General features: G+C 34.0%; 1 protein-coding gene across 1 annotated transcript in view; it reads right to left on the bottom strand.

Moving 5' to 3' along the window:
• Positions 1 to 3609: 3609 nt before the first annotated feature.
• Positions 3610 to 26872, bottom strand: part of LOC145292857 (chymotrypsinogen B-like) — a 106315-nt gene continuing 83052 nt past the window's right edge. Inside the window, exons 5-6 of the mRNA XM_080138959.1 lie at positions 6661 to 6803; positions 3610 to 3801 (exon numbers count right to left, since the gene is read on the bottom strand). Coding sequence (XP_079995085.1) covers positions 3643 to 3801; positions 6661 to 6803 — 302 coding nt within the window. The 3' untranslated portion in view covers positions 3610 to 3642. The remainder of the gene's footprint in view (positions 3802 to 6660; positions 6804 to 26872) is intronic.

The following is a 26872-nucleotide window of genomic DNA, read 5'->3' as shown; positions in this document are numbered from 1 at the left end:
TTCGTAAGTATGGGGGCAAGTTCTAATTCCGATTGAAGCCTTTTGAGTACTATAATTGGAATGCCGTCAGGGCCAGTTGCTTTACTGGAATCAAGGTTTTTGATTAACTTGGCAACATCACGTACAGATATTTGTATATCACATAGCATGCTTTCTGATATACAAGGAAATACTGGGTGTTGGCGACCTTAGTCATAAAGGGTAGAATTAGCTGCAAAGTTCGTGGCAAAGAGATTGACTTTGTCTGATGCTGACGAGTTTAACTCGGGTCCATTGATGATAGTTGTGATAGAGCACACACTTCTGTTGAGGATTTTGATTGCTATTTGCCAGAACTGATGGGAACCAAGCTGCTGCTCAGCTACCGTTAGACTTGACGGACTGAGCATACAACTCTCTTGCGTTCTTTATTACTTTTTTTACAGTGGTTGCTGGCAGTCCTGAAAGGGGCTTAGTTTCTATACATCTATTACGTTGGACGCAATGGAAAAAGTGATTTCTGTGCGTAATGGCAGCAGCACATTTTGTGGAGAACCATGTTTGGCTGTTAGGTTTTTGCTGGAACTTTTTCGGGGGCATGAAACTGTCTATATCTACAGTTAACCATTATGTCAGGTCTGATACTATAGAGGACACATCCTTTTTAAATATGGCACGTTGAGGCAGGTCTGATATAAATGTACGGAAGCTATCCCAGTCAGCCATAGAGTATTGATACACTGTACGATGGAGAGGTCTGTCTGAAGACCTATTACATTTTGCTTTTATCTTAACTGATACAATAGAATGGGCGGAAGATCCCAGTAGAGACTGGACGGAAGATGAGCACAGCTTAGGGCAAGTTGTGAGAAAGAGGTCTAGGAGACTCGCATACTGACCGTCAGTGTCAGGAACACGGGTGGGTTCTTGGACAATCTGAGTGAGGTCATAAGCAATTCAGAAATCGTGGCAAAACCTCCCTTGTTTGAGTGGGTTAACCATTCCACGTTGTGAACATTGAAGTCCTCACAGACGTGGATGTTAGCTGAGGGTTACTAAGACAGGACATGGTCAGTTTTCTCAGTTATGCTATTAAAGATAGTAATTCAACTGTTGTGGGGGCGATAGAGTGCAAATATAAACGCAGTAGTGTGAGCAAGTGCAACCCGAAAGCACATGTAAGGTAAATTAGGATCTTCTCTAGAGATGTCCCTACCACATAGAAAGTTGTCTTTAATGTAGACACATACTCCATGCCCATGGCGATCTTGGAGGTCGCTTTCTCTCTCTCCCTCCCTCTCTCTCTCTCTCTCTATGTGTGTATATATATATATATATATATATATATATATATATATATATATATATATATATATATACAACATAAAAGGACCAGTAGGCGAATGGAAAAGATATCCAGAAAAATCGGAAAAAGGAATAACTCTATCGTGTTCAATCAGAGGCTCGTGAATAATAACTTATTGCCAAAATATACAAATATCTATCTATCTATCCATATATATATATATATATATATATATATATATATATATATATATATATATATACAGAGAGAGAGAGAGAGAGAGAGGGGGGGAGAAGCTGGTAGTGAAGATGGTGTACTGGGGGCCTTTAAAGTGAAGGGATAGGATTTTGCTGCCCGTCAAGCTCCTCGGTGTTTTTACAATCGGAGAGAGATACGAAGGGTAAATAATAAGAATTACATAATCCAATGCTCTGCCCCCCAAGAACTCTCCGGCTTTTATGGGATCATCATCACAGGTAGTGTAGTACCTGTTCTAGGGCCAAAATCCCATTGATTATCTACTCTTTTTAATATTGAGGGTGAGTGATATACAAGTAAAAATGGTACTTGTGCAGAATAGGGACCACGTTATTGTCGACATGTTATCTCGGAAGATGCCAAAATGGCCTTACTAATAGTCAATTGCAAGATTAAATATTATTAAAAGTTAGATGATTATTTAAAGATGTCATTAATATAAAAGAACTATAATTATAATGAAAATTAGATTGTGTTACAAGGACAAATAATGTTTATATGTTTTGTAGTGGAGATCTTAGAAACAATAAACAAATGAAGAGGAATGTCAAATACATAAACAAAATGTAGGTTTTCAAAGCTAGCTATAAACAATAAATTTGGCCAGAGAAAATGTGACTGATAAGTCACCTTTTAGGTCTTTGTGTTGTCGAATAACGTAAGCACAAAGGATTAGTTTTAATATGTACAAGTTTGTTAGTTGAAAAAAGGATGTTGAAAAGTAGACGTCAGAAGGGGAGAAAAGTCTCACTTACGACGCTAGAAAGCGGCGTATTCCATGAATATGAACAGAACGCTGTAAACTCTGGCTGGAACCAGAGAATATATATGTGTGTGTATATATATATATATATATATATATATATATATATATATATATATATATATATATATATTAAATATTATTATCCACTGGTACCAAATTGGTTAAAGGGAAAATTATTCCTAACTCGCATTTAGGTAAAAATGCACTTTCGTAAATGATTGAATTCATTCAAAAACGTGTCGTCTTTGGATAATCAGGTGTTTATTTGTCGTTTAAAATGAACTGCTTTACGTCTGTCATGCACAGTTGTTGAACACACCATCATCACCCGACATCTTAAATATACAGATGTCTATTATATAAACCGTAATATGTTATAGCTCAGTTAAAGGTTGTAAAGAAAAAGAGAACGCCAAAATAAAATAACAACATGTATTGCAAAGCATACAATAGGTTGGTCCACCGGATATCGATTGACATGTTACGGCGTAGTCTTCCGGTATTTATTGAGATTGGAATAGTTTAACATAGGTTAGTTTCGCCTCAACGCTATGCTATACATATATCAAAGAACTCGTTTCCCTCTCGTCGTCATGTACAAGCATTCATTTGTACAAATGGTTATTTCTCCACCTCTGTAAACATATTGTCAATATGTCCACGGCATCGTTTCATGTCAGCACCGCAACAAAAGTTATACGTCTATAAGATTTGACCTGCAACCAACAACGTAATATCTACATAATTCCGTACAGCCATTATATAGATACAGAATATATACCAGTTACGTACACACATGCTGCTACGTAACAGGCATATTCCACCTAGGCTACATAAATCGCAACAAATAAAATCGCAGCAATCGACAATTGGCACATCTGATACAAAAAAATTTGCCGAAAATTCAATAAATTTGTGAAAACTGATTAAAGTCGTCTCTGCAGTTTTCAGGAACAAATGTTTTATAAAAGTGGAAACTTATGGGTAAAACTAATATTTTACGTTCGTTCAAGTTTAAAGGTAACTTCAACCTTACATAAATCATCATCATCATCATCATCATCATCATCATCATCATCATCATCATCATCAACAACAACATAAAAATAATAATAAAATAAAAATAATAATACAATAATAATAATAACAATAATAATAATAACAATAAAATAACAATAATAATAATAATAATAATAATAATAACAACAATAATAATAATAAAATAATAATAAAATAATAATAATAATGATAATAATAATAATAATAAAAGAAGAAGAAAAAGAATACAAAAATAACCAAGTACTGTTTTTTTATAACGCAACTCGTTATGGCTTTATTCAATGTAAGATTGTATCCAAGGAACAAACGAGCTGACTCTCGTGTCCACTCCTGGATACGCGCCGCTGCAAGTCGTGATTCCCCAGGAGGTCAAGCCGACAAGTTCCCAAGTCTCATTGGCATTTTTACACACCAGAGACCCTCCGCTGTCACCCTGCAAACAAATGCCCGAAAACAACTGCATAAATTCTCAATCTGTAATCATCCATGAAGACAATTATAAAAACAAACAAACAAAACTGATTATCTTTTGATATATCTATGAATTCGATCAACGTTTCGTCTGCATTTAAAAGACTTCTTCACGATGACTGATTTGAAAGAAAAAAGGAATCGAAAACACAAGTGCATTACTTGCAAATGCCTGGTGTGTATGTGATGTGAAAAATAATGTTTTGTTCCCTTTCCCGGACGGAACATTGTCTTTAGCATTGAAAGAGGGAACCAACATTCCACTTCCCACATACACACCATGCACTTGTCTTTTTATTTTTTTTATTTTCTTTCTTCAAATCAATCATTCGCAAGAAAGTCTTTTATTAGGTTGGTGCAAAAATAATGTCGTTTTTTGACGTTCAAGAAAAAAAAAAAAGTAAAAATCTAATTGATAAACATCTGAAGAAGTTAGTGGGGACAAGATATTTTTATGGACACCCAAATCGTAAAATTGCCTAACCACTAATGAAACAGCTGTAATGGAAAAACATCCAGGAAATAAACGAAGGTTATAAAAAAGAAAACGTGAGTCCTTGAATTTTCAACAAAATTTTATACTATATATATATATATATATATATATATATATATATATATATATATATATATATATATATATATATATATACACAGGGTGTTCCAAACAGTTTGACCTCATTTTGTAGGCCAACAATTTTGACAGTTTTCTTCAGGAACGTCTTATCGAATTTTGGAATCTTTCCGTTTAACTGATGAATCTGTAAAGAACATCAAACGAAATTATTTAATCCATAAGGTTATCTTGCTTTCGTTCTGTTAGCCATGACCAAGTAGAAGTCTTAAGAAAGTCGTAATTGAATTCTTAGTATCCTGCACTTAGGATTGAACTTTTAATATCTATAACATCGAACTGATGAACTTAGCACTTTTATCTGTTTTACCACGGATCCTTGCGGATAATTTTAGTATTTTAGAACAGTTGAACAATTATTCTTGAAGTTATTCAATGCTTGGTACAAGTTACGCTTATCTTTGTCATTATATAAAAGGAACTTTGTGTATCTGTGTGAGTTCGTTCCCTATGGACTCGAAAACAGTCGGGTCGATTTATATGAAATTTCACAAGAAGGTACTTTATGTACCTAGCAGTGTTCTTAGATAGGTTTGTGTCAGAATGTCATCGATAACTATCAATAATCGATAATCGAAATAGTCTGATAAAAAAACAGGGGATTTTGACCAAATTTAACGTCTTACACAGCCTAACATCACAAGTACATCTGAGAACTTTTATTACCACGCAAGCCGAAAGGTCCAACATTTAAAATCGCCAGTAGGTTCTTTGATGTGACATTTCTATGATATTCAAAATTAATGTTTCTGTTTAAATCATAATTGAAAAATGACTCTTGACTTTTTTTTATTTTAAACTTAAATTCAAGCCATTATCGCAGTAAAATCAGTACTGACAGTCATATAAAACCAACAGTCGATTTTTTATATGACAGGGGCGCGTTCGAAATGAATGTTTCTGTTTAGAGCACAACTGAACCGTAATACTTTACTTTTGCATTTATAACTGTAATGAAAGTCAATGTATATGAAAATAATATTATAACATCAATAGAAGGTTCTCTACAGTGCAATGTAGACTACAATATATTGTGGACTAAGTCACTGCGAAAGGCATATGAAGCTTCCCCGAGGTGCACAGCGATAGGCCCACGATTAGAGCAATCCATTTCATTAAAAAAAAATGATCTATTTCATCGATTTTGATGACAATAAAAATATGGGAATGTGAAAAAATCGTTGATCATCATTCAACCCCGGGTAACGTCGAGTCGCCTTCCTAGTAGATTATATATAAATAAAAGAGCTCAGTTCGAAAGATCGTACAGATTTCCGAGTTCGACATAAAGGAGTTAAAGTTTACATGGCCCTCACAATTACACCCAAGATGAGAATAGAAGTTGGAATTAAAAAAATGTAACAGGTAATAACAAAAGCAATAAATGTTGGCAAATAAATATAATAATATAGGCAAGGAATATAATAATATAGGAAATGAATATAATAATATAGGAAATGAATATAATAATATAGGCCAGGATATGGCCGTAAAATATTTGGAAATCTCTACACAACTTGGTATTAAATATAATCTGGGTCCTATGGTAAGTTGGGACTCTCACTGCATCTCACTGAGAACAAGCGCGTGGGCGCTGGCTTATATAGATAACGAGAACAGGTGCTTGACTTTGATCCAATCAGTATTAAGTATTTTCAACGGTAATGTGTAGACAGAGCTTCATATAAAGAAAATTGATCCAATCAGTATTAAGTATTTTCAACGGTAATGTGTAGACAGAGCTTCATATAAAGAAAATTGATCCAATCAGTATTAAGTATTTTCAACGGTAATGTGTAGACAGAGCTTCATATAAAGAAAATTTTCTGTAAAACCTAAAACTGACAAAAATAACAGTTCAATGCACATGGAAATTTACAGATTTCAAAAATCTAAGAATTCGTTATTACACGATTATCAAATAGCATAATAAAAAGTTAGAATTTTGTGATTTCTTCAATCCACATGAAATCATTGTCATAAACATCGTTTACAAAACTTGCTAGACACAATCTAATAACCCATCGGCCATTTTCTTTCTAGGCCGCAATGTCATATTAACAAGTAAGCATTGGATATTTTAGAGATCGTTTCTTTGGCCTTATTATTATCGTTGGCACAAATGCTCCACAGACTGAAAAGCTACTTCAATTTTAACAAATTTCAACAATCACACAATTTACTTACATTGCAAGCTGACTTGAAAGGTTCGTAAACACAGACATGAGTTTCCGCTATTGTAACGAGAGACCAGCGCAGTGCACATTCTACATTCGTGATGACAGCAATGTTCACTTCTTGAAGAACCGCAGGAAGCACCACGGCCGTATCTAAAGAAGACAGATAAAATCCAATTTAAATATATATAGCACGTGTAAAATTCTAAAAACTATATATATGTATGTATATATATATATATATATGTATGTATATATATATATATATATATGATTTGATTTGTTTCTTTTTTATCTCTCCATCAAGTTCGATTATTATTTCCATAATTGTCATATATATATATATATATATATATATATATATATATATATATATATATATATATATATATATATATATACACACACATTAGCAAAAAAAATGGGCCAAACAAATTTTATACATTTAATTACACTAAAAGCTATATTGAACAAAGAACAATTGAACAAGGAAACTTAAACGAGACTAATAACACAGAACAAAACATTTACTTTAATAAATGCTTAGGATGCAATTGCATTCCCTTTTGATTTCTTTAAAAGATCAATCCTTATAGAAATCCTCTCAACCAAAGTGGAATACTGTGAAGAGGAAATGCTATTCCATTCACTCTGCACAACTTCCCACGGTTTGTCATTTTTCGAAAAAGTTCTTCCATCCAATGTACGAGATATTATGGACCAAATATTCTCGATTGTGTTTAAATCGGGCTTTGGCCTGGCCAAAATATCACATTAATTGAATTATCAGAAAACCATTTTTTGTGACTTTAGCAGTGTGTGCAGGGGCATTATCCTGTTGAAAAATAATGTTCTGGGATATTCCCAGCTTCTGGATACTTATTAACAGTCCTGTTTCTAATATTCAAATGTATTCCTTTGCATTGATTGACTCCTCACATCTAAAAAGTTCCCAACTCCTGCTGCAGTAAAAGTTCCCCATACCATTATCTCTCCATTCCCGTGTTTAACTGTCATTTTTATGCAACTTGGTGAAAATCTTTCTCCAATTCTTCGATTGCACCATTCGGGAGCATCGGGAGCATCAATAACAAGAGTAAATCTTGATTCATCTGACCAGAAAACATTCCTGAACCAGTCTGTATCTTTCTTGCCATAATACGAGAAAAATCTCTTTCTATTTATTGATGTTCTTCTTGGATAAAAATGGCTTATTTGCACACCTTTTAGAAGAAAATCATATTTCTTTCATTCGTCTAGATATTGTATATATAGAAAGAGAATTTCCAGCCCCTGTGAATTCTTTGCTATGGTCAACATAAGTTTTCTTTCAATCCTTGAAAACAGTTAATTTAAGCCTGTGGTCGTTCTTCAAAGTGAATGCTCTAGGGCGACCAGATCCAGATTTCCCTTTTACCAAGCATTCGATTTCGAACCTTTGACCAATCCGCTTCACAAAAGTAATAGATGTTTTCATATTTTCTTTTCTTAAATTATCAAAAATCTGTCATTTTGGACTGCCTTAATCCTGCAATTCGGTTTTTTATATCCTCGCCAAGATGCGGTCTTACCATTTTTAGGATTAATTTTTCACTTATTATTATATGCTATAATAATAATGATCTGCAAAATAGAAATTTTCAGTTAAAATTAACAAAAATTCATTGAAAAATATTGAAAAATCGATTTCTTCCTTCTTTCACACTTGGTCCATTTTTTTTGCTCATGAGTGTATAAATATATATATATATATATATAAACACACACACACACACACACACACACACACACACACACACACACACACACACACACACACACACACACACATATATATATATATGACGATTATTGAAATAATATTCGAACTTGATGGAAAGATGAAAGAGGAACACATCAAATTATCAACGCTTCGTTTTTATGTCAAGAGTTCCTCAAGATGATTGATTTGAAGAAATAAAATACAAGTACAGTATTTGAAAATATACTTGTGTTTATAATGTGAGATGGATGTCTTTAGTTCCAAACGAAAAAGAAAAACCATAGGCAACTAAAAGGAAAGTATATTTTCTAAAGGAAATCTTAAAATAAAGACGAAACATTGATGAACTTATAATTTTGTTTTGTTCCCTTATATATATATATATATATATATATATATATATATATATATATATATATATATAATTACTATAATAATTATTAAATACCAACAGATACTAGTGTTTCATCCTTTCGGGAATCTTCAGTTCTGGGTGTCACGATTAACACTAGTCGATAGATTCGAACCCGGCGACAGAAGCCATCCCTGGCTTCATTAGCAAGGACCGTATCCATTCGGGTACCGTTAACCACGTGAAATAATGATGACATTTAAACATTTTATTTTTAAATCTTTCCTTACGTCAGTCAGAGTGATCTAATCATTATATGATTATCTGCGTATATATATATATATATATATATATATATATATATATATATATATTGCAAAATTTTGCTGAAAATTCAAAGACTCACGTTTTCTTTTTTATAACCTTCGTTTATTTCCTGGATTTTTCCATTACAGCTGTTTCATTAATAAGTTGGCAATTTTTCCGTAAAAATATCCCGTCCTCACCAACTTCTTCAGATGTTTATCCATTAGATTTGTAAAACAAATGGTATATTTTTAACATGCTGGACATCGTATTCTGGTAAAAAGATTTCCACAGCCATGCTTCCTCACTTACTGCATCTTTTGGTGTTATGTAAAGATGGTTTTCCATTTTAACCCGTACTTTCGTATTTTTATTTTTTATTTATTAATTATTTATTTTTGTTTTAATTTTCCCTGTTTTTCCTATTTGTTTTTTTCCAATTATCATATAATTTTATATAATTTTATTCCTATATTTATACGTGTTTATTTTGATATATTTTTTTTTTTGCTTAGTGTTTGAATTCGTATTATATTACCCGATGCAGGGAAGGTCACTCTCGTGGTATCAGTTTTTTATCTAGGATTACCTCCCTTGCATTTTTCCCTAATCTGCTCTAGTGCGTGAAATTAAATATTTGTTTCTGTGCAAACACCCGTGCATTTACATCTAGTCTTTTGTTTAATAATTTTTCTTTTGATATTAGTGTATGGTAAGATTCTAATATACATAGGTTGCATCTTTTCGATTTGCTAGGTTTATATTTTCCCCCCTTATCAATTATTGACCATCTTAATTTATATTCAGTTTTATTTTCCTTTAATTCCTTAATCCATACTGCTAAAGTGGTTGAGTTTTTCTTTGTTTTTTTTTCCGGTTGTTTTCGCAATTACTATTGGCCCTGTTTCTATTTTCGTTATAGTAGTTGTGGTTGTCACTATTGTTATGATCCTTTCTACCGTTGTTTTCATTTTTATTTACATTGTTGTTGTTTTCGTTATTTGTGGTGTTCTTTTCTTTCTCAGTTTCATTTTTAAACGATGCTAGATGATTACGATATCTGTCCTTAAATAAAGTTCCGGTGCTCCCCAGATATACTTTAGTTTCATTATTTCTTATAACTTCACATTTTTCTTATAACTTCACATTTGTATACTACGTTTGAAGTTAAGCAGTTCCCCCTCAGTGGACATTAATTAGGGTCCCGGCAGTTACATTCTTTTACATTCTTAGATTCATTTTCTGTCCTATCTCTGTTTTTCAAAAATTTGTTTAATTTTGTGTTATTTGAGCCAATTAAGCCAATTTGTTAAGTTAGCAGACGTTGAGAAGGATAGCTTAACAGTGTTTTTATTAATTATCTTACTTAGTTTACTATCTTGCGGGAAATTTTTTTCTATAATTTGGTAAAATTACCTTTTTGTATGGTGGCTGAACGGTGGATTGAACAACGTCTGGCTCTTCCTTCTATTTTTCTTTTTAACTTCTCTTTCAGTTTTATTATGGTCTATCTTTACATTTTTCTTTTTTGTGTTTATTGTATGTTTTATTTTTTCATTTGTTTTTGCTCTTTTTTTTTCCTTTTTTATATTCCCTCATCGACATGTTGTAAGATATTACATTTGCATTGTTTATTGTTCTTTCTGTACCTATGTTATTGTTTTGAGTTTCCTTAACAAATTTAATTTGTTCTTTATATCCTGATCTAGCTAAGGCTTGGTTATAATATTCCTTGTTTTTATTGAATAATTCTTCATTTTGTTATATTTTGGATATTCTTTTTGAGATGCTAGGTATAAGTGCTTTTTTCATACTATTCGGTGGTTGGACTTGTGATCTATGTAGAATAACGTTTGGTTGGGTTTATGGTAGGGTTCATAGGAGTTGTTGTCTAGATTCAGGGTTATGCCTAAGAAGTTTACACATTTATGGTTTGAATCTATTGTTCAGTTTACTGAAGAATTGTTTAATGTTTTGTTTGTTTGTTTTTTCAAATAACATATTTGCTGAGTTCAAGTAGAATAATGCATCATCCCTGTATAATCCTTCTCTTAGTCCTGGAATCTTTTTACATAGTTCATTTAGTATATAAAGACCTACAAGGTCTGCTACTTATGCACTATCCGGGCCCCTATTGTGACGTCAAAGTTGGGGTTTCTGTTCTTTGTGGTCCATAGTTTGTTATCATATTTAATTAGTGTTCTTCTTGCTAGTCTTATAATGTCTAATTCTAATTTTGTTATCTTTATTAGTTTTCTAGCTAGTTCTAGTGCTTCCTCGAAGAGATTTTGTGAAATAGAGGGGTAATATGAATCTATATCAAACATAAGGAATTTTCTATTTTTGCCTTGGGGTAGTGTGCCGAACCATTCAATTACCTCTACCGATGATTTCCACAGGTTATGGTAAATTTTGTTTTTTAATTTAGGTAGGATGTCGTCTATTATTTTTTTGCAAATGTTTCCCAAATCTGAAATACATGGAGAAATCAGTCTAAGGCTAGAATTATTGTTGAATTCTGGTTTATGATCTTTTAGGGTAAAACGTGGGTACAGTGGTGTATATCCCTCTATCTCCATTTTTTCACTTATATTTAAGGTTTCAGAATTTAGTTCTTCTTTACTTGCTACTCTATGGTTTTTATTGAGTTCCTTCATAATTAGGTTGTTGTAGGTTTCAAAATCCATGCTGTATATATTCATGGGGTTGTCTGCTAGAATCATCAAGTTCGGATTGTCTTTAATATTTTTAAAAGGTATTATTGATTTCATGTACTTGTGTTTCTCCTTGATTTTTAGGTTTTTTATCCATTTTAATATGTCTAATTCAAACGCTTCTAAGGCAGAAATTACTTGTGGGAATTTTCTGGATTTAATTTTATATTTTATATCATAAGGGATTTCTGTGTTTTCATTTACAGTTGTGGTTGTGTAATTCGGGTTTGTGTGCATCCATCTGTGTTTTTTCTTCTGTACTTTTGTGGTGAAAGATCCTCCATCGAATTCTTTTCAGAAAGGAATTCACGGCTTGTACCATGTCCATCATGTACGTTTTGTGTATTGGAATATGTTTTTGGGGATGAATGTTATTTCCTCCTTAGTCAACATGATAAACGGTATAATGTATCAGCTCAATTCGAGGAGCAGTAAAAATTTTTTTAAAGTTTGTTTTTGAAATGTCGTTACTTTCAATGTATACCGTTTTCGTTTAACGGGTCTAGATTGTTATTTTAAAAACCAGTCACCGTTAATTTTGGGTTAAGCTCAATGTGTCTATTTAATAGGGACAGAGCATATATAGTGCAAAATTTTGTTGAAAATTCAAAGACTCGCGTTTTCTTTTTATAACCTTCGTTTATTTCCTGGATTTTTCCATTACAGCTGTTTCATTAATGAGTTGGCAATTTTACGATATATATATATATATATATATATATATATATATGGAAAGCGCACTAGAGCTTAAATATCTACCGACATGTATATTTTTAACGTACTAAAATAGATTTTGTTTTGTTATTCGTGTGATGAGTTTTATTTATGTACAACAAATTAAGACACGGCAAGGTACGACAAATATCTCTTGCAGATTCCCTATTCACGGGATATTTAGGGACGTCATTCGAGCAACCCGAGATTCTTAAATCAAGAACAACAAGGAGCAACTGATTTTGATTTAGACGGAGTGTAATGGTGATTTTAAAAAAAAAAAATTGTTGTACACGAATAGTAAAACCGTTCGTGTAACTTTCATTGCGGGACATCGCCAGATCGAAAAAAGAAAAAACAACCTTTAAACTCTTTGGCCATGTCAAACGATCAACCGCTTGCCTGTCAAAGTTATGCTTTGAGGGTATGTTAGAAGGCAAAAGAGACAGAGGAAAGCCAAGGAGAAAGTGCAGAGAAAATGTTTTTTTACTGGACATCCCTCAACAGTTTGGCATCCATCAACCAACTTGGCCTAGATCGGAAGAAATGGCGAAACATCAGTTACGTGGGTTAGCAATCCGCACCAAGTGGAAGATGCGATTCATGATGATCGTGTGACTTGTCTTCACACTAAAACCATAACGGATGAGCACGTGAAATCTTCAGTTAAATTCATCCTGAAAATACAACAACAACAACAACAACAAAAACGACGACGAAGACAACAACAACAACAACAACAGCTCAAAGAAAAGACTGTAAACGAACGTTTGAAAACAAATACGAAACGAACAAAAAATGAATTTAAAAATAATAAAAAAGGAAACGTGGCGAAAAAGAGAGAGAGAGAGGGAAAAGAGGGAGGGAGAGGAGGAGATGAAAAGAAATCGATCAAGAAAGTAGTCACTCTTCCCACTTTTCTGTGAAATTTTCTCGATTTTTCAGGACATCTTTTTTTACAAAAATATTGTTCATTTCCCTTAAATTACTTTCCTTAAAATAATGAACAGAAAGTTTTTAGTCATTTTTTTTTTTTTTAGATCACTTTGGTTAATTACTGTTAATATTGGCAAAAATATTGTATGTACATATTAATATTGACAAAACTATTGTGTGTGTATATATTACTATTGACAAAACTAATGCATGTATATATTAATATTGACAAAACTACTGTATATATGTATACATCCCTCCATACAACTCTTGTTGAGTGAGAGCGAAACCAGTCTGGACCAAATCGAAGTGGCACTCACTCGAAGTGGTTGAAGCGACATCGTTCGCAGGAGGAAGTTTCATAAGAATATTAATTTCACAAGCTGACCCCAGTCGCATGTTTATCCCCGTCAGGGGAGATGACGACGTTAGGTTTTTGCAGTCCTTGAAAAAACGTTTCGACGTCCTCGTATATACAACGCCTGGGTTCCCAAATGGTGACCCATCTGTTATTGTCCAGGCTTTGCATTGTTTAACTTCGGTAATCTAACGAGAACCGATTTGGGTTTTTTTTAAATATTTTTTTTCTTTTAATCATGAATATAAAAAATGTTCTTCATGATTGCTATATATATATATATATATATATATATATATATATATATATATATATATATATATATATATTAGCAGAACCTGTTAAACGGCGTTACCCGGCGGAAGCATGCTCCAACCACGTAAAAAGTTTAAGTACGGCCGTTGTTGGTATTGCCCAACCCCCAACCCCAAACCTCCAACCTCCGCATGTTTTTTTTTTTTTTACACAGTGATCACTACTTATCAAGGCCCGGAAGCCACTCAGGGATAAGGGTTATTGCAAGTACATTACGTTAGTGTGGAGATTTGATAAAGTGTTTACTTAAGGGGGAGGTTCATTAGGAATTTGTTAACGTTGGACTTGAAGACATCCAAGTTGTAGTTAGGTGGGAAGCAGGCAGACGGAACAGAGTTCCACAGGCGTGCAGTTCTAAGAAAGAAGCTTTGTTCATGGAATCCACGTTTTGATTTAGGCACAGATATAGAGTGGGGGAAATTTTTCACTGTGATTTCAGCTAGACGGGTGTTTTTCGTGAAAGATTGGCGAGGGGGAACCAGAGATTGGAGTTCAGACGAGCACCTGCCATGGAAATAACGATAAAACAAGGATAGGCTCACAACGTCTCTTCTGTGGGAGAGAGATTGCAGGGTAGAGAAAAGGGCATCCCCCACTAAGCCACGAAGTCTATTTTGTACTCTGTCAAGGCAGGATAGGCTGATTTTAGCAGCTCCTGCCCAGATATGGCAACAGTATTCCATCCTTGGACGTACTTGGCTTTTATATAGATAGAGAATTGCACCAGTAGTGAGATATCTTCTGGAGCGGTAGAAGGATCCCACCATCTTTCCAGCGACTTTGGCAACAGACTTGATGTACGTGTTCCATTTCAGATCAGGAGTAAAGGTCAAACCCAGAAGCTTGTCAAAACACGGGGCCTCACCCAGACGAGAGCCATCCATCACAATTGATGCCAGATGGGGATCAGAGCGTTGATGATGTAAGGATAGGAGTTTGATTTTGGATGCATTAAAGGTAACCAGCCACGTCTTCCCCCATTGAACCACGCGCTCGAGATCAGAGGAGAGAGAGAATCAGAGAGAACTTTGTCATTTACAGCCTTTGATGTGTTGCCGTAGATGGTCGTGTCATCAGCATAGATGTCAACGAATGATTTAAGTATGTATTTAGGGAGGTCATTGATGTAGATCAGGAAGAGAGTTGGGCCCAGCTGTTAAGAACAGCTTTTGGAATAGACACTCTCAACATCCTCATGCTAAGAATGGCTTTTGGAATAGACACCCTCAACCTACCCCTGTTAAGAACGGATGTCGGATTAGGCACCCCATTTTGTAAGTGGCAGGTTGTCGAAGTATCTGCCCTAAATTTAATCTTGATAATCGTTGTCATGATCCCCACGTGCAAATACTATGAACCAACATTGTAATTTTGGGTGTGCAGTGTCGGTCGGAAAAATGTAAATATTTTTGGTGTGCAGTGTCGGTCGGAAAAAATGTAAATGTTTTGGATGTGTAGTATCGGTCGGAAAAAATGTAAATGTTTTGGATGTGTAGTATCGGTCGGAAAAAATGTAAATGTTTTGGATGTGTAGTATCGGTCGGAAAAAATGTAAATGTTTTGGATGTGTAGTATCGGTCGGAAAAAATGTAAATGTTTTGGATGTGTAGTATCGGTCGGAAAAAATGTAAATGTTTTGGATGTGTAGTATCGGTCGGAAAAAATGTAAATGTTTTGGATGTTTAGTATCGGTCGGAAAAAATGTAAATGTTTTGGATGTGTAGTATCGGTCGGAAAAAATGTAAATGTTTTGGATGTGTAGTATCGGTCGGAAAAAATGTAAATGTTTTGGATGTGTAGTATCGGTCGGAAAAAATGTAAATGTTTTGGATGTGTAGTATCGGTCGGAAAAAATGTAAATGTTTTGGATGTGTAGTATCGGTCGGAAAAAATGTAAATGTTTTGGATGTGTAGTATCGGTCGGAAAAAATGTAAATGTTTTGGATGTGTAGTATCGGTCGGAAAAAATGTAAATGTTTTGGATGTGCAGTATCGGTCGGAAAAAATGTAAATGTTTTGGATGTGTAGTATCGGTCGGAAAAAATGTAAATGTTTTGGATGTGTAGTATCGGTCGGAAAAAATGTAAATGTTTTGGATGTGTAGTATCGGTCGGAAAAAATGTAAATGTTTTGGATGTGCAGTATCGGTCGGAAAAAATGTAAATGTTTTGGATGTGCAGTATCGGTCGGAAAAAATGTAAATGTTTTGGATGTGTAGTATCGGTCGGAAAAAATGTAAATGTTTTGGATGTGTAGTATCGGTCGGAAAAAATGTAAATGTTTTGGATGTGTAGTATCGGTCGGAAAAAATGTAAATGCTTTGGATGTGTAGTATCGGTCGGAAAAAATGTAAATGTTTTGGATGTGTAGTATCGGTCGGAAAAAATTTAAATGTTTTTGATGTGTAGTATCGGTCGGAAAAAATGTAAATGTTTTGGATGTGTAGTATCGGTCGGAAAAAAATGTAAATGTTTTGGATGTGTAGTATCGGTCGGAAAAAATGTAAATGTTTTGGATGTGTAGTATCGGTCGGAAAAAATGTAAATGTTTTGGATGTGTAGTATCGGTCGGAAAAAATGTAAATGTTTGGATGTGTAGTATCGGTCGGAAAAAATGTAAATGTTTTGGATGTGTAGTATCGGTCGGAAAAAATGTAAATGTTTTGGATGTGTAGTATCGGTCGGAAAAAATGTAAATGTTTTGGATGTGTAGTATCGGTCGGAAAAAATGTAAATGTTTTGGATGTGTAGTATCGGTCGGAAAAAATGTAAATGTTTTGGATGTGTAGTATCGGTCGGAAAAAATGTAAATGTTTTGGATGTGTAGTATCGGTCGGAAAAAATGTAAATGTTTTGGATGTGTAGTATCGGTCGGAAAAAATGTAAATGTTTTGGATGTGTAGTATCGGGCGGAAAAAATGTAAATGTTTTGGATGTGTAGTATCGGTCGGAAAAAATGTAAATGTTTTGAATGTGTAGTATCGGTCGGAAAAAATGTAAATGTTTTTGATGTGTAGTATCGGTCGGAAAAAATGTAAATGTTTTGGATGTGTAGTATCGGTCGGAAAAAATGTAAATGTTTTGGATGTGTAGTATCGGTCGGAAAAAATGTAAATGTTTTTGATGTGTAGTATCGGTCGGAAAAAATGTAAATGTTTTGGATGTGTAGTATCGGTCGGAAAAAATGTAAATGTTTTGGATGTGTAGTATCGGTCGGAAAAAATGTAAATGTTTTGGATGTGTAGTATCGGTCGGAAAAAATGTAAATGTTTTGGATGTGTAGTATCGGTCGGAAAAAATGTAAATGTTTTGGATGTGTAGTATCGGTCGGAAAAAATGTAAATGTTTTGGATGTGTAGTATCGGTCGGAAAACATGTAAATGTTTTGGATGTGTAGTATCGGTCGGAAAAAATGTAAATGTTTTGGATGTGTAGTATCGGTCGTAAAAAATGTAAATATTTTGGATGTGTAGTATCGGTCGGAAAAAATGTAAATGTTTTGGATGTGTAGTATCGGTCGGAAAAAATGTAAATGTTTTGGATGTGTAGTATCGGTCGGAAAAAATGTAAATGTTTTGGATGTGTAGTATCGGTCGGAAAAAATGTAAATGTTTTGGATGTGTAGTATCGGTCGGAAAAAATGTAAATGTTTCGATGTGTAGTATCGGTCGGAAAAAATGTAAATGTTTTGGATGTGTAGTATCGGTCGGAAAAAATGTAAATGTTTTGGATGTGTAGTATCGGTCGGAAAAAATGTAAATGTTTTGGATGTGTAGTATCGGTCGGAAAAAATGTAAATGTTTTGGATGTGTAGTATCGGTCGGAAAAAATGTAAATGTTTTGGATGTGTAGTATCGGTCGGAAAAAATGTAAATGTTTTGGATGTGTAGTATCGGTCGGAAAAAATGTAAATGTTTTGGATGTGTAGTATCGGTCGGAAAAAATGTAAATGTTTTGGATGTGTAGTATCGGTCGGAAAAAATGTAAATGTTTTGGATGTGTAGTATCGGTCGGAAAAAATGTAAATGTTTTGGATGTGTAGTATCGGTCGGAAAAAATGTAAATGTTTTGGATGTGTAGTATCGGGCGGAAAAAATGTAAATGTTTTGGATGTGTAGTATCGGTCGGAAAAATTGTAAATGTTTTGGATGTGTAGTATCGGTCGGAAAAAATGTAAATGTTTTGGATGTGTAGTATCGGTCGGAAAAAATGTAAATGTTTTGGATGTGTAGTATCGGTCGGAAAAAATGTAAATGTTTTGGATGTGTAGTATCGGTCGGAAAAAATGTAAATGTTTTGGATGTGTAGTATCGGTCGGAAAAAATGTAAATGTTTTGGATGTGTAGTATCGGTCGGAAAAAATGTAAATGTTTTGGATGTGTAGTATCGGTCGGAAAAAATGTAAATGTTTTGGATGTGCAGTATCGGTCCGAAAAAATGTAAATGTTTTGGATGTGTAGTATCGGTCGGAAAAAATGTAAATGTTTTGGATGTGTAGTATCGGTCGGAAAAATGTAAATTTTTTGGATGTGTAGTATCGGTCGGAAAAAATGTAAATGTTTTGGATGTGTAGTATCGGTCGGAAAAAATGTAAATGTTTTCGATGTGTAGTATCGGTCGGAAAAAATGTAAATGTTTTGGATGTGTAGTATCGGTCGGAAAAAATGTAAATGTTTTGGATGTGTAGTATCGGTCGGAAAAAATGTAAATGTTTTGGATGTGTAGTATCGGTCGGAAAAAATGTAAATGTTTTGGATGCGTAGTATCGGTCGGAAAAAATGTAAATGTTTTGGATGTGTAGTATCGGTCGGAAAAAATGTAAATGTTTTGGATGTGTAGTATCGGTCGGAAAAAATGTAAATGTTTTGGATGTGTAGTATCGGTCGGAAAAAATGTAAATGTTTTGGATGTGTAGTATCGGTCGGAAAAAATGTAAATGTTTTGGATGTGTAGTATCGGTCGGAAAAAATGTAAATGTTTTGGATGTGTAGTATCGGTCGGAAAAAATGTAAATGTTTTGGATGTGCAGTATCGGTCGGAAAAAATGTAAATGTTTTGGATGTGTAGTATCGGTCGGAAAAAATGTAAATGTTTTGGATGTGTAGTATCGGTCGGAAAAAATGTAAATGTTTTGGATGTGTAGTATCGGTCGGAAAAAATGTAAATGTTTTCGATGTGTAGTATCGGTCGGAAAAAATGTAAATGTTTTGGATGTGTAGTATCGGTCGGAAAAAATGTAAATGTTTTGGATGTGTAGTATCGGTCGGAAAAAATGTAAATGTTTTGGATGTGTAGTATCGGTCGGAAAAAATGTAAATGTTTTGGATGTGTAGTATCGGTCGGAAAAAATGTAAATGTTTTGGATGTGTAGTATCGGTCGGAAAAAATGTAAATGTTTTGGATGTGTAGTATCGGTCGGAAAAAATGTAAATGTTTTGGATGTGTAGTATCGGTCGGAAAAAATGTAAATGCTTTGGATGTGTGGTATCGGTCGGAAAAAATGTAAATGTTTTGGATGTGTAGTATCGGTCGGAAAAAATGTAAATGTTTTGGATGTGTAGTATCGGTCGGAAAAAATGTAAATGTTTTGGATGTGTAGTATCGGTCGAAAGAAATGTAACTGTTTTGGATGTGTAGTATCGGGCGGAAAAAATGTAAATGTTTTGGATGTGTAGTATCGGTCGGAAAAATTGTAAATGTTTTGGATGTGTAGTATCGGTCGGAAAAAATGTAAATGTTTTGGATGTGTAGTATCGGTCGGAAAAAATGTAAATGTTTTGGATGTGTAGTATCGGTCGGAAAAAATGTAAATGTTTTGGATGTGTAGTATCGGTCGGAAAAAATGTAAATGTTTTGGATGTGTAGTATCGGTCGGAAAAAATGTAAATGTTTTGGATGTGTAGTATCGGTCGGAAAAAATGTAAATGTTTTGGATGTGTAGTATCGGTCGGAAAAAATGTAAATGTTTTGGATGTGTAGTATCGGTCGGAAAAAATGTAAATGTTTTGGATGTGCAGTATCGGTCGGAAAAAATGTAAATGTTTTGGATGTGTAGTATCGGTCGGAAAAAATGTAAATGTTTTGGATGTGTAGTATCGGTCGGAAAAAATGTAAATTTTTTGGATGTGTAGTATCGGTCGGAAAAAATGTAAATGTTTTGGATGTGTAGTATCGGTCGGAAAAAATGTAAATGTTTTGGATGTGTAGTATCGGTCGGAAAAAATGTAAATGTTTTGGATGTGTAGTATCGGTCGGAAAAAATGTAAATGTTTTGGATGTGTAGTATCGGTCGGAAAAAATGTAAATGTTTTGGATGTGCAGTATCGGTCGGAAAAAATGTAAATGTTTTGGATGTGCAGTATCGGTCGGAAAAAATGTAAATGTTTTGGATGTGTAGTATCGGTCGGAAAAAATGTAAATGTTTTGGATGTGTAGTATCGGTCGGAAAAAATGTAAATGTTTTGGATGTGTAGTATCGGTCGGAAAAAATGTAAATGTTTTGGATGTGTAGTATCGGTCGGAAAAAATGTAAATGTTTTGGATGTGTAGTATCGGTCGGAAAAAATGTAAATGTTTTGGATGTGTAGTATCGGTCGGAAAAAATGTAAATGTTTTGGATGTGTAGTATCGGTCGGAAAAAATGTAAATGTTTTGGATGTGTAGTATCGGTCGGAAAAAATGTAAATGTTTCGATGTGTAGTATCGGGCGGAAAAAATGTAAATGTTTTGGATGTGTAGTATCGGTCGGAAAAAATGTAAATGTTTTGGATGTGTAGTATCGGTCGGAAAAAATGTAAATGTTTTGGATGTGTAGTATCGGTCGGAAAAAATGTAAATGTTTTGGATGTGTAGTATCGGTCGGAAAAAATGTAAATGTTTTGGATGTGTAGTATCGGTCGGAAAAAATGTAAATGTTTTGGATGTGTAGTATCGGTCGGAAAAAATGTAAATGTTTTGGATGTGTAGTATCGGTCGGAAAAAATGTAAATGTTTTGGATGTGTAGTATCGGTCGGAAAAAATGTAAATGTTTTGGATGTCTAGTATCGGTCGGAAAAAATGTAAATGTTTTGGATGTGTAGTATCGGGCGGAAAAAATGTAAATGTTTTGGATGTGTAGTATCGGGCGGAAAAAATGTAAATGTTTTGGATGTGTAGTATCGGTCGGAAAAAATGTAAATGTTTTGGATGTGTAGTATCGGTCGGAAAAAATGTAAATGTTTTGGATGTGTAGTATCGGTCGGAAAAAATGTAAATGTTTTGGATGTGTAGTATCGGTCGGAAAAAATGTAAATGTTTTGGATGTGTAGTATCGGTCGGAAAAAATGTAAATGTTTTGGATGTGTAGTATCGGTCGGAAAAAATGTAAATGTTTTGGATGTGTAGTATCGGTCGGAAAAAATGTAAATGTTTTGGATGTGCAGTATCGGTCGGAAAAAATGTAAATGTTTTGGATGTGTAGTATCGGTCGGAAAAAATGTAAATGTTTTGGATGTGTAGTATCGGTCGGAAAAATGTAAATTTTTTGGATGTGTAGTATCGGTCGGAAAAAATGTAAATGTTTTGGATGTGTAGTATCGGTCGGAAAAAATGTAAATGTTTTCGATGTGTAGTATCGGTCGGAAAAAATGTAAATGTTTTGGATGTGTAGTATCGGTCGGAAAAAATGTAAATGTTTTGGATGTGTAGTATCGGTCGGAAAAAATGTAAATGTTTTGGATGTGTAGTATCGGTCGGAAAAAATGTAAATGTTTTGGATGCGTAGTATCGGTCGGAAAAAATGTAAATGTTTTGGATGCGTAGTATCGGTCGGAAAAAATGTAAATCTTTTGGATGTGTAGTATCGGTCGGAAAAAATGTAAATGTTTTGGATGTGTAGTATCGGTCGGAAAAAATGTAAATGTTTTGGATGTGTAGTATCCGTCGGAAAAAATGTAAATGTTTTGGATGTGTAGTATCGGTCGGAAAAAATGTAAATGTTTTGGATGTGTAGTATCGGTCGGAAAAAATGTAAATGTTTTGGATGTGTAGTATCGGTCGGAAAAAATGTAAATGTTTTGGATGTGCAGTATCGGTCGGAAAAAATGTAAATGTTTTGGATGTGTAGTATCGGTCGGAAAAAATGTAAATGTTTTGGATGTGTAGTATCGGTCGGAAAAAATGTAAATGTTTTGGATGTGTAGTATCGGTCGGAAAAAATGTAAATGTTTTCGATGTGTAGTATCGGTCGGAAAAAATGTAAATGTTTTGGATGTGTAGTATCGGTCGGAAAAAATGTAAATGTTTTGGATGTGTAGTATCGGTCGGAAAAAATGTAAATGTTTTGGATGTGTAGTATCGGTCGGAAAAAATGTAAATGTTTTGGATGTGTAGTATCGGTCGGAAAAAATGTAAATGTTTTGGATGTGTAGTATCGGTCGGAAAAAATGTAAATGTTTTGGATGTGTAGTATCGGTCGGAAAAAATGTAAATGTTTTGGATGTGTAGTATCGGTCGGAAAAAATGTAAATGCTTTGGATGTGTGGTATCGGTCGGAAAAAATGTAAATGTTTTGGATGTGTAGTATCGGTCGGAAAAAATGTAAATGTTTTGGATGTGTAGTATCGGTCGGAAAAAATGTAAATGTTTTGGATGTGTAGTATCGGTCGAAAGAAATGTAACTGTTTTGGATGTGTAGTATCGGGCGGAAAAAATGTAAATGTTTTGGATGTGTAGTATCGGTCGGAAAAATTGTAAATGTTTTGGATGTGTAGTATCGGTCGGAAAAAATGTAAATGTTTTGGATGTGTAGTATCGGTCGGAAAAAATGTAAATGTTTTGGATGTGTAGTATCGGTCGGAAAAAATGTAAATGTTTTGGATGTGTAGTATCGGTCGGAAAAAATGTAAATGTTTTGGATGTGTAGTATCGGTCGGAAAAAATGTAAATGTTTTGGATGTGTAGTATCGGTCGGAAAAAATGTAAATGTTTTGGATGTGTAGTATCGGTCGGAAAAAATGTAAATGTTTTGGATGTGTAGTATCGGTCGGAAAAAATGTAAATGTTTTGGATGTGCAGTATCGGTCGGAAAAAATGTAAATGTTTTGGATGTGTAGTATCGGTCGGAAAAAATGTAAATGTTTTGGATGTGTAGTATCGGTCGGAAAAAATGTAAATTTTTTGGATGTGTAGTATCGGTCGGAAAAAATGTAAATGTTTTGGATGTGTAGTATCGGTCGGAAAAAATGTAAATGTTTTGGATGTGTAGTATCGGTCGGAAAAAATGTAAATGTTTTGGATGTGTAGTATCGGTCGGAAAAAATGTAAATGTTTTGGATGTGTAGTATCGGTCGGAAAAAATGTAAATGTTTTGGATGTGCAGTATCGGTCGGAAAAAATGTAAATGTTTTGGATGTGCAGTATAGGTCGGAAAAAATGTAAATGTTTTGGATGTGTAGTATCGGTCGGAAAAAATGTAAATGTTTTGGATGTGTAGTATCGGTCGGAAAAAATGTAAATGTTTTGGATGTGTAGTATCGGTCGGAAAAAATGTAAATGTTTTGGATGTGTAGTATCGGTCGGGAAAAATGTAAATGTTTTGGATGTGTAGTATCGGTCGGAAAAAATGTAAATGTTTTGGATGTGTAGTATCGGTCGGAAAAAATGTAAATGTTTTGGATGTGTAGTATCGGTCGGAAAAAATGTAAATGTTTTGGATGTGTAGTATCGGTCGGAAAAAATGTAAATGTTTTGGATGTGTAGTATCGGTCGGAAAAAATGTAAATATTTTGGATGTGTAGTATCGGTCGGAAAAAATGTAAATGTTTTGGATGTGTAGTATCGGTCGGAAAAAATGTAAATGTTTTGGATGTGTAGTATCGGTCGGAAAAAATGTAAATGTTTTGGATGTGTAGTATCGGTCGGAAAAAATGTAAATGTTTTTGATGTGTAGTATCGGTCGGAAAAAATGTAAATGTTTTGGATGTGTAGTATCGGTCGGAAAAAATGTAAATGTTTTGGATGTGTAGTATCGGTCAGAAAAAATGTAAATGTTTTGGATGTGTAGTATCGGTCGGAAAAAATGTAAATGTTTTGGATGTGTAGTATCGGTCGGAAAAAATGTAAATGTTTTGGATGTGTAGTATCGGTCGGAAAAAAATGTAAATGTTTTGGATGTGTAGTATCGGTCGGAAAAAATGTAAATGTTTTGGATGTGTAGTATCGGTCGGAAAAAATGTAAATGTTTTGGATGTGTAGTATCGGTCGGAAAAAATGTAAATGTTTTGGATGTGTAGTATCGGTCGGAAAAAATGTAAATGTTTTGGATGTGTAGTATCGGTCGGAAAAAATGTAAATGTTTTGGATGTGTAGTATCGGTCGGAAAAAATGTAAATGTTTTGGATGTGTAGTATCGGTCGGAAAAAATGTAAATGTTTTGGATGTTTAGTATCGGTCGGAAAAAATGTAAATGTTTTGGATGTGTAGTATCGGTCGGAAAAAATGTAAATGTTTTGGATGTGTAGTATCGGTCGGAAAAAATGTAAATGTTTTGGATGTGTAGTATTGGTCGGAAAAAATGTAAATGTTTTGGCTGTGTAGTATCGGTCGGAAAAAATGTAAATGTTTTGGATGTGTAGTATCGGTCGGAAAAAATGTAAATGTTTTGGATGTGTAGTATCGGTCGGAAAAAATGTAAATGTTTTGGATGTGTAGTATCGGTCGGAAAAAATGTAAATGTTTTGGATGTGTAGTATCGGTCGGAAAAAATGTAAATGTTTTGGATGTGTAGTATCGGTCGGAAAAAATGTAAATGTTTTGGATGTGTAGTATCGGTCGGAAAAATTGTAAATGTTTTGGATGTGTAGTATCGGTCGGAAAAAATGTAAATGTTTTGGATGTGTAGTATCGGTCGGAAAAAATGTAAATGTTTTGGATGTGTAGTATCGGTCGTAAAAAATGTAAATATTTTGGATGTGTAGTATCGGTCGGAAAAAATGTAAATGTTTTGGATGTGTAGTATCGGTCGGAAAAAATGTAAATGTTTTGGATGTGTAGTATCGGTCGGAAAAAATGTAAATGTTTTGGATGTGTAGTATCGGTCGGAAAAAATGTAAATGTTTTGGATGTGTAGTATCGGTCGGAAAAAATGTAAATGTTTCGATGTGTAGTATCGGGCGGAAAAATGTAAATGTTTTGGATGTGTAGTATCGGTCGGAAAAAATGTAAATGTTTTGGATGTGTAGTATCGGTCGGAAAAAATGTAAATGTTTTGGATGTGTAGTATCGGTCGGAAAAAATGTAAATGTTTTGGATGTGTAGTATCGGTCGGAAAAAATGTAAATGTTTTGGATGTGTAGTATCGGTCGGAAAAAATGTAAATGTTTTGGATGTGTAGTATCGGTCGGAAAAAATGTAAATGTTTTGGATGTGTAGTATCGGTCGGAAAAAATGTAAATGTTTTGGATGTGTAGTATCGGTCGGAAAAAATGTAAATGTTTTGGATGTGTAGTATCGGTCGGAAAAAATGTAAATGTTTTGGATGTGTAGTATCGGTCGGAAAAAATGTAAATGTTTTGGATGTGTAGTATCGGTCGGAAAAAATGTAAATGTTTTGGATGTGTAGTATCGGTCGGAAAAAATGTAAATGTTTTGGATGTGTAGTATCGGTCGGAAAAAATGTAAATGTTTTGGATGTGCAGTATCGGTCGGAAAAAATGTAAATGTTTTGGATGTGTAGTATCGGTCGGAAAAAATGTAAATGTTTTGGATGTGTAGTATCGGTCGGAAAAAATGTAAATGTTTTGGATGTGCAGTATCGGTCGGAAAAAATGTAAATGTTTTGGATGTGCAGTATCGGTCGGAAAAAATGTAAATGTTTTGGATGTGTAGTATCGGTCGGAAAAAATGTAAATGTTTTGGATGTGTAGTATCGGTCGGAAAAAATGTAAATGTTTTGGATGTGTAGTATCGGTCGGAAAAAATGTAAATGTTTTGGATGTGTAGTATCGGTCGGAAAAAATGTAAATGTTTTGGATGTGTGGTATCGGTCGGAAAAAATGTAAATGTTTTGGATGTGTAGTATCGGTCGGAAAAATTGTAAATGTTTTGGATGTGTAGTATCGGTCGGAAAAAATGTAAATGTTTTGGATGTGTAGTATCGGTCGGAAAAAATGTAAATGTTTTGGATGTGTAGTATCGGTCGGAAAAAATGTAAATGTTTTGGATGTGTAGTATCGGTCGGAAAAATTGTAAATGTTTTGGATGTGTAGTATCGGTCGGAAAAATTGTAAATGTTTTGGATGTGTAGTATCGGTCGGAAAAAATGTAAATGTTTTGGATGTGTAGTATCGGTCGTAAAAAATGTAAATATTTTGGATGTGTAGTATCGGTCGGAAAAAATGTAAATGTTTTGGATGTGTAGTATCGGTCGGAAAAAATGTAAATGTTTTGGATGTGTAGTATCGGTCGGAAAAAATGTAAATGTTTTGGATGTGTAGTATCGGTCGGAAAAAATGTAAATGTTTTGGATGTGTAGTATCGGTCGGAAAAAATGTAAATGTTTCGATGTGTAGTATCGGGCGGAAAAATGTAAATGTTTTGGATGTGTAGTATCGGTCGGAAAAAATGTAAATGTTTTGGATGTGTAGTATCGGTCGGAAAAAATGTAAATGTTTTGGATGTGTAGTATCGGTCGGAAAAAATGTAAATGTTTTGGATGTGTAGTATCGGTCGGAAAAAATGTAAATGTTTTGGATGTGTAGTATCGGTCGGAAAAAATGTAAATGTTTT

The sequence above is a fragment of the Euprymna scolopes genome, chromosome 14 (genome assembly GCF_053919585.1).
Source record: "Euprymna scolopes isolate OS-2025 chromosome 14, ASM5391958v1, whole genome shotgun sequence".
Taxonomy (NCBI): domain Eukaryota; kingdom Metazoa; phylum Mollusca; class Cephalopoda; order Sepiida; family Sepiolidae; genus Euprymna; species Euprymna scolopes.
Note: the sequence above shows the minus strand (reverse complement) of the source record. Positions and strands in the feature narration are given on the sequence as shown.